The sequence below is a fragment of the Crocuta crocuta genome, unplaced genomic scaffold, assembly GCF_008692635.1.
Source record: "Crocuta crocuta isolate KB4526 unplaced genomic scaffold, BGI_CrCroc_1.0 scaffold139, whole genome shotgun sequence".
Lineage (NCBI taxonomy): Eukaryota > Metazoa > Chordata > Mammalia > Carnivora > Hyaenidae > Crocuta > Crocuta crocuta.
The window spans coordinates 1,344,148-1,359,806 of NW_027533258.1; the positions used below are offsets into that span (position 1 = coordinate 1,344,148).

Consider the following 15,659-nt stretch of genomic DNA (forward strand, 5'->3'; position numbering starts at 1 on the left):
CGCCTGCCCAGCCCTTCTCCGATTGGCCCCTACACCTCCCTCGCGAAGCCCCACCTACCCTGCGGCGTCCGATTGGTCGGAGCGGCGAGCTAGGTCACAGGAATCTCCGTCAGGCGTAGCGGCACCTCCCCTGGCCCGCCCCCGAATGGGAGTCTGTGTATTTTGATTCATCTATATATTGGTCAATCTAGTGAATCCTTACTATTATTGGGCAAGAGGAGAGTCAATTACTCACGTAGGGGGCGGGGGAGAGGCGGGGCCACTAATATCCCTGCCCATAGAAAGCGCTGATTGGAGAAACATTTGTTTTTTCTACTGCTGGTTGGTGGTAGGAGTATTTCCCCACCCAAGAAATGCTGTCACGTGACCGTCAACTTTCACCCAGGATGTCTACCTCCAGACTTCCCCTTAGCAACCGACTGGCCGCGCTTGGTTCCCTTAGCAACCGAGCGAAGCATCTGCTGCGTGGAACCAGTCCGGTAGCAGGCGCTTAAGACGGTGAGACCTTGGACCTGAGAGTGCGGGAGGACGCGCATGGGCAGACAGAACCCCGACTTAAAGCTTGCCTCTGACCTTTCTCTCTGGGAGTCGGCCCAGAGCTCCTCACCTGTAAAATAAGCACACAGGTTCTGTCAGCTACTTACGGCCGGCCGGCTGCGCTGAGGCCCTGGCCTTCCAGGCCTTCGGATGAGGAAAAAAAAAAAAACGCTAAGGAAGCATTTCCCCGGGGAGCAGGACCCAAAGAGATTTTTAGGGGTTCCACCCCCGGCCTCCTGGCCTGATCTCTTTTATCAAAAGTTACCCGGTCCACTGATAACTTCTTCAAGGGTTTAACCCTCATATCTGACCTCTTCACTGTCATAAAATTGTGTCTCTTCTTTATTTTTCTTCTTCACCTTGGTGCCGTATAAAGTATTTTGGCTTGGGATACAGTTACCCGAGTTCCTTGTCCGCCTCTTGTCAGTATTCATTGTATGACTTTGGACAATTTCCTCCCCCTGCCAGGCTTCCGTTTCCCTGTCTGGGAAATTAGAGAATTAGGATTCCTTTCTCCAATGGCTTCCAGAGCCGACATGTAATCAAGTAATGAATGTGCATGCACTTAGTACCCAGTAAGCACTTGGTAAATAGCTGATTTTTCTTATTAATCCATAGCCAATAGGGGCTTTGTTTTTCAGACTCAAATGATCCCAAGTTCTTGTTTCACTGGGCAATTCTGAATGGTTTTGTTTCTCTGTCAGGAGGCTGCTCCATTGACAGTGGTGTAACACTTGCTGCTGCTTTTCCCATCTCCTACCTCTGGTCTTCACCAACACTATTGTCAGGCAAGTCAACAGGACCCCAGGTTGGTGGTAAATTATTGATAAAATCCCCCCAGGGGAGGAGCGGTCGGGCCTCTGCCCTGAGCCAGAACAACTGTGAGAAACGCTGTGCCCTGTGACAATGAAAATCCACAGTGCCCTGGGTACAACTGAATCAGAATTAAGGAAGTGGCCCTGGAGTCCTGTTCTCCTGTCTGTGTCGTATACCATATAGACATATTAGGCACATTACTCAACCTTTCTAACTAGCTCCCATTTTCTTATCTGGAAACTGCAGATGATAGTCCTACCTATAAATTAAGTTCCCAGCGATCTTTCAAATGCACATCTGACCACCACCCTCCTCACCTCTCACCTCACAACTCCTCCATTTCTCAATACTACAGCCAGAGTGAGCTGCTTAACATTGAAAGCTGATCACATCACTGCCCTTATTAAGGCCCAGGAGCTTCCCAGGGATCCTAGGATAATAAACTCCTGTAGGCCTCGCCAACCGTGCACCCCTCCAGCCGGTAATGGAACGTGTCTCATTCTCTCCCTCCTCAGGGCCTTCACTGTGCAGTTCCCTATTCCTTCCTTCCTACCCATCCTTCAGATCTTGGCTCTGTCTCCCCTGGCCAGGCCAGGTGCCCCGGATGCATGCTGTCCTTGTTCCCTACATCTACAAACTTGTCATGGTTTGTGATTAAATATTTGTATGATTATCTGATTCACGTCTGAAACAGAGACAAGGAGATCTGTTTTATTCACAACACGTGGTAGCTATTCATTACACATGTGTGGGCTACAGAAATGATCTTAAACAAATGTAGGAAGGAGGAATTATCCATTTTTACAGATGGGAAATCAAGGGCTCAGACAGATGAGGTTAGCTGCTGAAGGATGCACACTCGGGTTCCAAATCCTGCCCTCGTGTGCCTAACAACCGTTCCACGTTGCAGAGTGATTGTGGGCTTGACTGAAAGCAAGCCTGATCCGTCCCAGGTGCCGGGCTTACATGAGGTGGGAGTGATGAGAATGCAGTCAGAGTTTTGAAATCGGAATTGAGAAGCATTTCCCAAAGTGCGGCGTTTTTCTTTGAAAACGCACAAACGCTTCGCAGGTAACATCTGCCAACTCCAGCACATTAAAATTTCCCCAAAGGCAAGTTGGTGTCAGGTTATGGGAAGTCTTAGAAAAAATCGTTTCAAAAGAGTGGGAGATGGAAAGAGGGGGAGGACTAGAAACATCTTTGGGAGTTGATTCATTCACCCTAAGGAGCTGGAGCCAGCGTTGAGCGCCTGGAGAGAGCGGATGATGGAAGGCACGGGTGAAGATGGAAGTGCTCGGGGGTGGGAAGGGGCCCGGGGAGGCCGTGGCTCCTCAGGAGCAGAAGGAAAGGACACACGAGAGTTAAAGGCACAGGGACATTTGATCACGAACAGCCCAGAAATGGAAGATGCATATTTACGTAAGCTGCATCCAAGTGGATGGTGGGGGAGAATGGAGTAGGACAGCGGGCAGTGGCAGTGTCTAGGGCCAGGTGGCCAGAGCGCCGGGCCCACCCCAGTTCGCAGTGAACACCATCAGCCCGACACTGGGACTCCCTCCAGCAGCACTCAGTGGAGTAATACAGGGACTGCCCGGCATCAGGGAAGAGGGCCGGGTGTTGGGGACGTGAGAGGGCGAAGGTAGATGGTGAGGCCAGCAGGAAGGTAATTCACCCAGGAGTGGGAAGAAGGGAGGACTGAGTTTCCGGAGGGTTCAGGAGGCAGAAGCTGGGAGCTTTCAATCGAAGTGTGCCTTCCTGTAGGGTCCAACCCTCCTGGATGTTGATAAGGATGAGAATGAGGTCGGGGTGCCCAGGCTTCCCAGGGCCATGGCTCTGTCCAGCCAGGAACAGCGGCCCAGGGTCAGCCTATGACTGACTCACCGCACAGATCCCCTGTTAGCCTGCAGAGTCTCAGCCGGATCCCGTTGGCCTATTAGCAGCAGAAACCTCGTGGAGTCAGTTTAAGTCAAAGCAGATTTACTGTGAGGAGTCAGGAAACTCTCACAGGGCCTGGAATCAGGGACATTAGGGGCTGGACAGCCCGCAAAGACTGTGTCAGTCTGTCCGCCCTGTTGTCTTATTTTCTGGATCACCCAGGTTCCCATCTCTGTTTCTCTCCGTCCATCTGCCTCATCCCCCTCTTGTTATCTCTGCTTACGCACACATCTGGCCCACCCATGGCCCCCCAGTTCCTCCCCAGCTCACACAGCCAGCTCCGATGAGACTTTTATCCCACTACCCCAAGTTCACATTCCTCAAGGGGAGACAGGAATGGCCACCTTAGGTCAGTGTCCGCCAGTGTCCGTGCGCTGGGCAGCTTGTGGTGAGGTGGGAGGAGTACAGATATCCCTGGTGGGGATGAGTATCTCAGACGGGGAGCCACAGGCTGCTGCACCTGGCTGCTGCCGCCAACGGTCATGGTCAGCGGTTGGTGGCAAGACAGGGAATGAGTGTGGGTGACGGAAGCCAGAGGCTTTGACGGCCGTGACCATAAGGGGAGCTGAGGTCCCAAGGCTAAAGAGAGCAGCGTGGACCACCAGTCCACTGGGTGGGGGTAGGGTCACGGCCACGGTTGTGGGACCAAGGGGTGCACCCCTGCGGATGGGCGCCAGGCAGGACGGGTGCAGATGGTTGCTGCTGGAAAAGGCCTGGAGAAGCCTTAGTGCAAAAGGACTAGCCTCTAGGAGCGGTGGGCCACTGACCAGGAGGGGGCAGCCCCAGAGCATCCGTGGCTGACACGGTGCTCCTTAAAACGACCCCAGCCAGCCCCTGTTCTCAAACAAAGGGAAGAGCAGACTGTGGAAGAGGAACGTGTGGTGTTTTTTTAGGGGAAATGAACCGGCCGTACAACTCAATGGAGCCACGAGTGATGGACGAGGACATGCTGAAGCTGGCTGTGGGAGAACAGGGCCCGCGGGACGAGGCCAGGCAGCTGGCCAGGCAGGAGGGCATCCTCTTCAAGGATGTGCTTTCACTGCGGCTGGACTTCCAAAGTGCGTATGCTGGGCCGGGCCGGGGGCACCAGGCAGCCCAGCGCCCCACCCCTGGCTTCTATGCCCCGGAATTCCACGCAGAGTCCAGTCCGGGATCAGGGGGCCCGCGTCGGCATGCGGGCCTGCAGGGGTAGAAGGCATAGGAATGGCAGAGTGTTTGCAAGGTGAATACTGAGTATCATTAGCATTTGAATATCCACAACACTGCTGATTCTGAATCATAGGCAAGAAGATAAAATTCTTCCACTCCAAATCTAAGTGAACCCAAAGGCCATGCTGCTTCCGTCACAGACTCCACATGGAATTCTTGGAGTGGGGGCCCCGGGCAGGTGGAACCCAGGAGGGTAGTCTCACGGGCCAGGAAGAAGCCATGGGGGGTAGGGGGGAGCATGTGCGCTGGGCCAGGAAACAGGAGAGGAGCCTCAGGAGCTGGAGGACATCCTAGAGGGGAGACGTGGTTTGGCAGGTCCTTAGTGCCTCTGTGTCCCCATCTGTAAAATGGGAAGATTATAGTCCATTTCTCAGGTGCTGGTTGGGAGGAGAAAGTGAGGTAACACAGGCATGGTGTGTGGGCTCAAGCAGGCCGGTGGGTCAGGACAGAGGGGGTGCGAGAGCAAGTGAGGGAGGTGGGCGGGGTGCAGCTGGCTGGACACCAGTGACCCGGGCTGCTCCACGTTCCCGCTGTGTCCTGGGTTTCTACACTGGCCTACCGGGTCATCCAGGAGACAACAGGGCATTATGGAGGCCCTGCCTCAGCCAGTGCGGGTCGGACCACGGGGACACAGCAGTGGGCAAGGCCGGCACAGCCCTGGCCCAGGCCTCACGAACCCATGGGCCTCCCCAGAGCATGGCCTCCACGGCTGACCACCCAGGGCAGGGAGAGACCTGGGGTCCCAGCCACCTCAGCAGCGGGAGGGGCGAAGGGACTACAGAATGGCTGTCACCAGAGGGGGCTTCAGCCTCCTTTAGCTCACCTCCTCCCCTTTCTTTTTTTTTTTTTTAATGTTTTATTTATTTCTAGGAGAGAGAGAGAGAGAGAGACAGCNTAAGGTTCATTCTGCCGGTATTTATAAAATGCCTGTTATATGCCAGGGGCTGTCCTAGGCACTAGGGACTCAACATGAATGAAAGATAAAAGATAAAAACCCCTGTCCTCATGGAACTGATGTCCAGGTTGATGGGAAAAATAACGTAAGATAAAAATAGTATAAGTTAAAGGTAATATGTGCTATGGAGGAAAATCAAGGAGAGGAGAAAAGGGAAGTTGGGGGTGGGGCACAGCGTTTTATTGGGCAGTCAGAGGCCTCATGAAGAAGGTGACCATTGAGCAANATAAAATGCCTGTTATATGCCAGGGGCTGTCCTAGGCACTAGGGATTCAACATGAAAGATAAAAGATAAAAACCCCTGTCCTCATGGAACTGATGTCCAGGTTGATGGGAAAAATAACGTAAGATAAAAATAGTATAAGTTAAAGGTAATATGTGCTATGGAGGAAAATCAAGGAGAGGAGAAAAGGGGAGTTGGGGGTGGGGCACAGCGTTTTATTGGGCAGTCAGAGGCCTCATGAAGAAGGTGACCATTGAGCAAAGACTAGAAGGAAGGGAAGGAGCCACATGGAGATCCGGGGAAAGCATTCCATGCAGAGGGAACAGCCAGGGCAAAGGCCCTGAGGCAGGCAGCCCTGTATGGAGACAGGTCAGAGAGGTGGTGGGTCCGCTAGCATCAGTCTGGGGGACCAGCAGACGGTGTTTGCCTTTTATAGTGAGTGAGATGAGGGCCCCAGGAGGGTCCTGAGCAGAGGAGGGACAGGATGAGACTTAGTATTTCACAAGATCCCACTGGCTACAGGAGGCTAGAGTGGGGCGCCCCAGGGCCAGAGCAGTGAGATTAGTGAGTGAGACAGTTGCCACAGTGGTCCAGGAAACAATGACAGTGGGCTGGGACCAAACCCGGGGTAGTAGAGGCAGATCCCGTGTCTATGTTGAAGATTAAAATTGGACTTTTGGAGCAGTCCTGTCATGCTAGTAACTCATTTAGAAATGGCGAATACCTCGTGGCTTTTGCTGTGTGGTTTTAGCTTTTCCACACGAACTGCTGATGCCTGAGGAAGAGGCAGCACGTGGGTGTGCAAGGCAGGGCACCCAGGGTGTGGATGCCACCCAGGAGAGCAGCGTCTCCAGAAAGTCGGCCATACCCGAGAGCTGTCAGTCTAAGAGCAGGGCCAGAAAAGGTTCCTGGAAAATCCAGACCGGGATGGGCCGTGTCTGAGGTCCTGGGGCACAGCCAGGCTCTGCCCCGGAAGTGTAGGTGGAGAATGCGGCTGGGATCCTTCTGGGAAATCTGGCCCCAGACGCCAGTCCCACTTGCCCCTGGGAATTGCAGAGGCAGGGCCCTGGGTCAGAGAAATGCTATTGACCCACCTCCCCTCCGCCCAGCTTGGGGAGGGCAGCCAAGAGGGGGTGCCCGGCCTCCCCCAGGGCCTCACAACCTCTGAATGAATATTGAAACCACTGCCCCAAATGTGTGCTTTATTAGGTGTGCTTTTTTTTCTTACCCCTTTTACTTCTATAATGTTTCAGTTCTTCTAGTTTTATAAGTTTTAGAAATCGTTGCAAAGGCGAATATAGAAAAAAAGGAGGCATGTAAACAGCAAAGCTATAATGGCTGCAAGAGGAAAGTGGGGACAGGTTTGGGCCTCTAGAATTTTACGTACACAGCATATACTTATGTACAGTTCAGCGTCATTCAGAACTCCTCTGGCTGTCCGTAGCAGAGGCCTAGCTGTGCCTGGCATCAGGAGCAGAAAGAATGAGTTGACTGTGTATCCCTGAAGGTGGTCTTTAGGGAAAGCAGGTCAGGAGCTTCAGGGACATCAGGCACCTGCCTCTCTGTCATATGGGTGATTTACGCCACTCCCCATATATGGACACCCGGGGGTCCCCTGAACTTTCTGCCTCTCATGTGCCTATAGGTATTTCTTTGGGCACACACGCAAGTGTGTCTTTGCAGACGGATTCCAAATAGAGGAATTGCGGGGTCAAAGGGCACAGACATGAAATATTTCAGTAAACTTGGCCAAATGGCCCCCCCAAATGGCTGAACTAGTTGATTGACACGCTCACCAACAGTGCACAAGGGGTGGGCAGTGCAGGCGTTCACCCTGCACCCTCGTTTGATTTGTCACGCAGTGGCAGGAAGGATGCTGCCGGCGTGCCGTGCCCCGAGCTGTGACAGCTTCCTGGGAAGCCTCCTAGCTGGACGCTAGAGGCGGCACGACTGAGTCCCATGCCCTGGGCAGGTTGAGCCCACATTCACGACGACACCACTATCCCCTCCGTTGGCCTTTTAGTTCTGCGGCGTTCCTGGGTAGAAGCACCGATCACCACCCGCTGTGCGCTAAGACTCGTAGGCACTCGGCCCACATCCCCAGGGCACTCGCACACTCCAGGCCAAGGTGGTGGAGTTGTGGGGCCCTGTGTACGGTCTCGGGTCTTCGGTCCGCCTGCGCTGAGCTCTGAGCCCTAACCCCAGGCGCCCTCCTCCGATTGTTTCAGACATCCTCCGCATCGACGGCCTCTGGCAGTTTGAGAACCTGAGGAAGCTACAGCTGGACAACAACATCATTGAGAAGATCGAGGGCCTGGAGCATCTCGTGCACCTGGTCTGGCTGGGTAAGCTCCCCTCCCCCCACATGTGTGTCTGCCCTAATCAAACGGGACGCTCTGCCAAGGTCATTGCCTCACAGGCAGTTCTGCTGCCCGCCCAGCATTAGCCAGGGTACAGTTGAAGGTCCGTCTACTGGGAACAGGAAAGTGGCTCTTTTTAAAAGCTTGGGGCCTGTGCTGGGCAAAGCCAGCAGAGATGCTTGGACAGGACAGGCCAGAATTTTTTTTTTTTTTATGTTTTATTTATTTCTAGGAGAGAGAGAGAGAGACAGCGACAGCGTGAGCAGGGGAGGGTCAGAGAGAGAGGGAGTCACAGACTCTGAAACAGGCTCCAGGCTCTGAGCTGGCAGTCAGCACAGAGCCCGACGCGGGGCTCGAGCCCACGAACCGCGAGATCATGACCTAAGTGAAAGTCGGACGCTTAACCGACTAAGCCACCCAGGCGCCCCCAGTCCAGAATATTTTTAACCCACCTGCCAAACCTCCCTATCTGGGAAAGAGTCAAGGGAGCCACTGGGGTTGACAGACAGCTGTGGGGCCTGCCAGTCAGGGGGCCCAGATCAAGCCAGAAACAATCATCACAGCTGCTAGTGAGCTTTGAGCTAAGACTACCTGCTGAGCGTTTGTATGCTTTCCTGGTGAGGCCTTTTAATCCATACATATGCATCCCCATTGTAGAGATGAGCAAAATGAGGTCTCAGTGAGAGGCAGACCATAGCCAGGTCCCCTGACAGCTGCACGCAGGTCTTTTGTCCCAGGCAGCGCCTCCTGGCACTCCGGCACCCATTAACTCTGAGTCTGGTCTCAGCAGCCAGCCTCCTTGGCATTGCCAGGAGGCATCTTCTCCATAGGAGGTGAGAAGGATGATAGGGTGCTGGGTCAGCCCAGACCCTGAGCTGTGCCTGCTCTGGAAAGCCTGCCAGGTACCAGCTGTCTGAATGCCGCACTTTTAGGAGAGAGCTACCAGGCCCAGCTGTCCCTGAGACATAAAACAAGTGTCACATTTGTTTCCATGAAGTACTCCTGCGATACCCAGGGTTTCGTGCTACGGGGGTGAGCGAGCAGGGGGGACGTTTCTGGTAAGAGGTTAGGTTAGGGGCGCCTGGGTGACTTAGTCGGTTGGGCGTCCGACTTTCGCTTGGGTCGTGATCTTGTGATTCGTGGGTTCGAGCCCCACGTCGGGCTCTGTGCTGGCTGCCAGCTCAGAGCCTGGAGGCTGTTTCAGAGACTGTGACTCCCTCTCTCTCTGACCCTCCCCTGCTCACGCTGTCTCTCTCTCTCTCTCTCTCTCCTAGAAGTAAATAAAACATTAAAAAAAAAAAAAAAAGAGGCCAGGTTATCCCCCTGAGAGAAGCTGGCCTTTGTCAGTCACCAGCGTTAGTCACCCAGGGACCCAACCACAGCCAGGAAGATCTGGGTCCCTGGGGTGGAGGGGGTGGGGGAGATGGTGTCTCCCGCTGTGCAGCAAGCCCCCGCCTCTTGCGAAGCACTGCTGGTGGCCCGTCACATCAGCTCTCCAGCTAGGACTGGCTCTCCCACTGCGCCTTCAGAGATGTCAGGCCGGTAGCTTGAAATTGGCCATGATGAGAGGATTTACATCACTGAAATGGGCAAGCGCTGCAATTCAAGGCCTCCCCACCTCTTCCAAACCCTGACCTCCCTAACCCCCTGTTCAACATTTACCAGCACGCAGCCGGTTCTAGTGGGCCGGGGCCCCACCCCCGAAGAACAGAACTGGTTGCACGGTTGGGAGGGGAGCGGGCAGGCTTGGCATCTGGCAGACTCCAGTTCAAGCCCCAGCCCTGCCCATGTGCTTCTACACCGGTTCCTGGAACCTCTGAACCTCAGCTTTGCTTTGTGTCTGGGTGATCTTGGCCATGTACCCCCAGGGTCCCTGAATCTTGGCTTCCTGGTCCCTCAAACTCAGACGATGAGGCCTATGTTATGAGCATTGGATAAGATGGTGCTCTTATAAGAGAAAGGGATGATAAGTTACCATTAGTCTCAACTGTCAGCCAGTGAGCGTCTCCTGATACGCCAAGGAGGCTAAATTCAGGTGTGGACACACTGACTTCCCAAGCCACTGTTGTAATGTGATGGCATGCGGCTATCACGAGCATATTTCCCAGAGCGTGAAAAATCCCCAGGTTGGGCCACTGGGCCCTTGGTGTTCCAGGACAGAGTTGCAGCTCCAACCCCAACCGATCCTGAAACACCCCGGGGCGGGGCAGTGGGGGGGAGCAGTTTTATTCCCTGGGCTGTGAACCTTGGGCCACAGAGGGCCTGGCGGGTCGGGGTTGGGGTTTGGGAGGATCTGAGTCAGCTGGGATGTAGCTGGAAGGTCCTGGACTGCTGCGTGTCTGGGGAGGAGCCCTGCATGGACTCTGGCGGCATCGTGGTCGTGGTCAGCTGTGTGGCTCTGGGCAGATCACTGAGCCTTTCTGAGCTTCAGCTTCCCAATGCTCAAATGGGAGAGAAATGCCGAGCTGCCACTCAGGGCTGTTGTCAGAAGACGTACTCAGAAGTGCTTGATAAACTGAGAAGGTCTAAGCAAGCAGGTGGTATTTTCATTAAAACGTCCATAGGTGTGACGGAGGGAGGCCCTTCAGACTGTCGTCTCCTACTCCGAGATGCACCATTGTGGACATTTCCATCATTTCCATCCCAGAACACCAACAGAGCACAGACCTGAGTATTTGGCCACATGTGTCCAGCCAGGAAGACAGGGGGCAGAACTGGAGAGGGTGGTATAAGTTTGAGATGGCAGGGAGGGTGCCTGGGTGGCTCAGTCAGTTAAGCGTCCGACTTCGGCTCAGGCCATGATCTCATGGTTCGTGGGTTCGAGCCCCGCGTCAGGCTCTGTGCTGACAGCCAGCTCAGAGCCTGAAGCCTGTTTCAGATTCTGGGTCTCCCTCTCTCTCTGACCCTCCCCTGCTCACATTGTCTCTCTCTCTCTCAGAAATAAATGAAACATTAAAAAAAAAAAGTTTGAGATGGCAGGAAAGAATCCGTGACAGCTTCTAGAAGACCATAAGCTGTCAGTGAGTCGCTTACCAGCCTGACAGCTTGGTGCTGGCCCCCAGAGCAGAGGCAGCCCCGATGGGCCCCAGCCCAACCCCATCCAGTGGACCCTTACAGCCCTCTTCCTTCCAGACCTGTCCTTCAACAACATCGAGGCCATCGAGGGGCTGGACACCCTGGTGAACTTGGAGGACCTGAGCTTGTTCAACAACCGGATCTCCAAGATTGACTCTCTGGATGGCCTCGTCAAGCTGCAGGTGCTGTCGCTGGGCAACAACAACATCAGCCACATGATGAACGTGAGTAGTCGCAGCTGGTGGCACTGGAGCGCCGCTCCTGCGGGGCAGACGGTGGAGCCGGGCATCAGACGGCACTGTGGTAGCTGGGGGGTCGGGAAGGAGGGTCTGTGACCCCGTGGTGGTGGGGGGATGCAGCCTTAGCCTTCAAGATGGTCCCATTTTCCTAGAAAAGCCAGAAATCCAGATTATTCCACCAGAGATTTGATCATGTTTAAATACCGTGCTTAGCCCATCGGTGGCTATGAGTCCACACTTTCCTTCTCCCTGAGCCCTGTGCTCGCTTCACAAACATTTGCTGAGCTGAGGACCTACTTACTGGAAACGGGCCGTTTGGCCTGAGCTCAAGGCTACAGAAACAAACAAGTTATGGTCCCTTTGGGGGCGCCCAGCACACACACCCATAGCCAAGACATGAAGTGACAAGAAGCTAGTGCCAGCCCAGGACATTTGTGATGTGAGGGGAGGCAAGCTGATGCCCCCTTGCCCACCCCCAGAACACGTTTGCAGCAGTGAGCTGGGGGTAGGGGGCGCTCTCCTCGCCTCTTCCAAGGCTGCCTCCCTCAGCTCTCAGAGACCTCAGGGGCCCCTGACTGAAGGAGGGCTCCCTGCTATGACCTCTCCTGCCCCGTCTCTATATTCTTCCGGCCCCACCCCCAAACAGTAATGATGTTATTTGCTCCTTCAAGCATTCTGTCCGTGCCACTAGAATGTGACCTTGTCATGGGGTGGGGGCCACGTGAGCTTTGTTTCCACCGTACCCCCAAGGCCTCACCTATGCCTCTGAGGCCCAGTGGTGCTTAATCACGTTGCTGCACAAACAGACGACGGAGAGGAATTCCTCAGGGAAAGCATGCTAGGTTTCTCCGCCACCTCTTGCACAGTGTGGCGTCTGGTGTGCAGAAAATGCTCTCGGATGAAACAGTAGCTGCCTTGTTGACTTTTCCTCATTTTCCTACAATAGAGTATGGGAAGAATAAATGGCAGGTAGCGAATGTCCCAGTGTCATCCAGCCAACCCAAGGGCAACTCTAAGTGGGTTTCATTTCATCTAAGAGATCTGACCCTTGCGCAGGGTTCACGGTGAAAAGGCACGCCTGTTCTGAGCCATGAGCAGGAGCGACAGCAGCACCATCACCATTTACAGAGCAGGCGGGAGGCACGCGTCTCATTGCTTTTCGTCGCTCGCTTCCTTTGGTCCTTAGAGCACCTATAACACACGTAATAGCATCCTTACGCACATCTTACAGATGAGGACACGGAGGCTTACAGCCGTCGTGCAACTTGCCCAAGGTCCCGGGGCTGGGCTTTGAACTCAGGTCTGCTGATGAAGGCAGCCGTCCAGCCTGCCCGCCCCCCGCCCCAGCCTGCTTCTCGCTTGTCGCCCCAGCCAGTGCTGAAGGTGTCGTGGCCAGGCCGCAGGCACGGGCAGAGTGACGAGGGGAGAGGCCACCGGAGGGGCTTTCTGCTCTGCGGCAGCCAGGAAAGTGGGTTATCCTCCCCCCGCCCCCCCAGATCATCTACCTGCGGCAGTTCAAGGACCTGCGGACGCTCAGCCTCTCTGGGAACCCCATCGCGGAGGCGGAGGATTACAAGATGTTCATCTGTGCCTACCTTCCTGACCTCGTGTACCTGGACTTCCGGCGCATCGACGACCACATGGCAAGTGTCCTCCTCTGGGTGTCCCAGCTCTGTGAGTCGGCCTTCGGGCCCTCCAGGCTGCGCGGAGAAAGGCGCGGAGGCGGAGCTCCTTTGCCAGCGGACACCTTTGACCTGCCCACGTGGGCACCATCCCAGCAGGACCCTCATGCCAGCCGTTCTGTGGCTGCTCACGGCAGCCAGGTCCCTCCATGTGCTGCCTCCTGGCCACGTGCGGCCACCCCGCACTGTCTGGCGTTCCAGATGGAGAAGCTGGGGAGACCAAGGGAGGGCCGGCCGTGAGCGGGCGTGAGCGCGGTGACGGCTAGCTGTGGTCCTGTGCTTATCCGCCACGCACACGTTGCTATTGGCGTCACTTTCACTGCAGCCCACTGTGAAATGAGCCTGCACTCGCCCTCAGCTTGCCAACCGGGGGCTGGCACCAGCGAGGTGCCTCGCGGGGAGCTCATGGCCAGTGGTGGGTGGGCAGGCAGCCTGGCGGCAGAGCCCAGTAAGGAGGGCCCTTCCCCTGTCCACTGCCTGGGCTGCCCCCTTTCGCTCACTTCTTGCTCTTTGCGTTGTGATCATTCTCTGGGTCCTTTCCCCGCTGGAAGGAAAGAACCTGGCCCAGTACCTGGGGACCTTGGGTGGCCGAAACAAATGTCCCTGCACATTGGGTGCTGCAGAGACCGAAGACTGACCTGTCTGCTCCTTCTCACAGGAAGCTGGTGCTTCTCCTGAGAGAAGGGAGCCTGGGCTTGGGGGCACGGGTGATGGGGAGCACCCGGGAGCGCCCAGCAGGAGCAGGGAGCACTCGTGCACAGGTCTGAATGCTGACCCTGCCCAGCCTGCACCACGGAGCAGAGCCACAGCGCCCAGGTGGGCAGTGCCACCTTCCAAGTGTGGCGCCCTCTGGTCGCCAGTGCCTTCCTGGGAGGCCCACAGAGATGGGGTGAGGTCAGAGAGGGGCCCTTCTGAGGACCACGGCTTTCTCTGGTTCCCATGACACTACCAAAGCTGAGACTCGGATTCTAATACTCTCAAGTGTTTTGTCTTTCACGTGGATAAGAGTTTGAAAATCAACCTGGGCTCACATGCTTGGAATAGGCCAGAGAGCTGTTGGGGTATGTTTCAAAGCACGTTATAGAACCAGGGGACAGCCTCTGCCACTGCACAGTTCCAAAGCCCCTCCCCAGGCATTCTCTCCTCTGTCCCCAGAAGTTTCCATAAAGGGCAGACAGCCCAGTCTGGGCATCCCCATTGTGCTGCAGGGAAACAAAGGCTCCTTTCATGATTCAGAGACTTGCCTAGAAGCATCAAGATAAATAATGAGCAAAAGGTTCGAAGAGCACAGTTCTGCAAAGCAGGGGCACCTAAAACCCCCCTGTCCACACTACTGGCTGCCCTGAGGCCGGCCACAGCCTGCCCCAAGCCCCTGGCCTCTTGGTGCTGTAGGGCCTGGGCAGCAGAACAGCCGGGCCCCGATGCAGGTCAGGGGAGGGTCCGGAGTGTCCCCCAGGTCTCCGGCCAGGGTGCTGGATGGCTGGGGGGCCGCTCATCTCAGCGGGACCGTGGGAGGACGGAGGTCCAAGGGCAGGCTCTTGAGGTGCCTCTCAGCTCTGTGGAGCTGTCCTTGAGGGTCCCTGTTGTCATTAGACCACTTTTAAGTGGAGCCCTGCACTGTGCCTGAAGGCTGGCCCTGCCCCCAATCCAGCCCTGAGGAACAGAGGACAGTCCCCCACAAAGCACATGGACTGGGCAGGTGTTATGAGCTTGAGGGCCTTTGTGTGGGGACGTGGGGAGACAGGCAGGTGGGCAGGGGTCAGTCAGCAGGGCCATGCTGGGGTTTAAGGGTTCTCTGGTTGGAGGCCCGTGGGGGACCCTGAGAAGTTTTCAGCAGAATTCATGATGTGGTCAGCAGTTCAGGGATCTGGGGGACAGAGGTTATAGAGGAAGAAATAGGGGATGGGGTGGGGTGAGGGGGTGGGAGGGGGAGAGTGGGAGGGCAGGGCTGTGGAATGGAGAAGAGAGGGGGGCTCACATACTAGAGACTTTTAAACATTTGGGGCACCTGGGTGGCTCAGTTGGTTAAGCATCTGACTTCGGCTCAGGTCATGAACTAACAGTTCATGGGTTTGAGCCCCACATTAGGCTCCGTGCTGACAGTACAGAGCCCACTTGAGAGTCTTTCTCTCTCTGTCCCCCCCTGCTTGCTCTCTCTCTCTCCCCCCCCCACCCCCCCCTCTCAAAATAAATGAACATTAAAAAAATATTTTAAAAAAGGGGGCACCTGGGTGGCTCAGTCAGTTAAGCTCCTAACTTTGGCTCAGGTCATGATCTTGTGGTTTGTGGGTTCGAGCCCCATGTCGGGCTCTGTGCTAACAGCTCAGAGCCTGAGGCTGCTTTAAATTCTGTTAGGGTTAGGGTTAAGCTTAGGGTTAGGGTTAGGGTTAGGGTTTGGGTTTGAGCCCCGTGTCAGGCTCTGAGCCTGGCGCCCGCTTCAGATTCTGTGTCTCCCTCTCTCTCTGCCCCTCCCCTACTCATGCTCTGTCTCTGTCTCTCTCTCTCTCTCTCAAAAATTAAACATTAAAACTTTTTTTAAAGAATTTCAAAAACTATTTTAAAAATAAAGTATAAATCTGTAAGAAAACAATATAATTGTGCAGCTGAATGAATAACAGTTCTTTAGAA

At 55.1% G+C, this 15,659-nt stretch overlaps 1 protein-coding gene across 1 annotated transcript in view; it reads left to right on the plus strand.

Annotated features, from left to right (window-relative positions):
* The first annotated feature begins 393 nt into the window (after nucleotides 1–393).
* DRC3 (dynein regulatory complex subunit 3) overlaps nucleotides 394–15,659 on the plus strand; it is a 44,731-nt gene continuing 29,465 nt past the window's right edge. Inside the window, exons 1-6 of the mRNA XM_077746860.1 lie at nucleotides 394–498; nucleotides 1,242–1,325; nucleotides 4,182–4,346; nucleotides 7,904–8,020; nucleotides 11,168–11,334; nucleotides 12,846–12,992. Of these exons, the coding sequence (XP_077602986.1) occupies nucleotides 4,187–4,346; nucleotides 7,904–8,020; nucleotides 11,168–11,334; nucleotides 12,846–12,992 (591 nt within the window). The 5' untranslated portion in view covers nucleotides 394–498; nucleotides 1,242–1,325; nucleotides 4,182–4,186. The remainder of the gene's footprint in view (nucleotides 499–1,241; nucleotides 1,326–4,181; nucleotides 4,347–7,903; nucleotides 8,021–11,167; nucleotides 11,335–12,845; nucleotides 12,993–15,659) is intronic.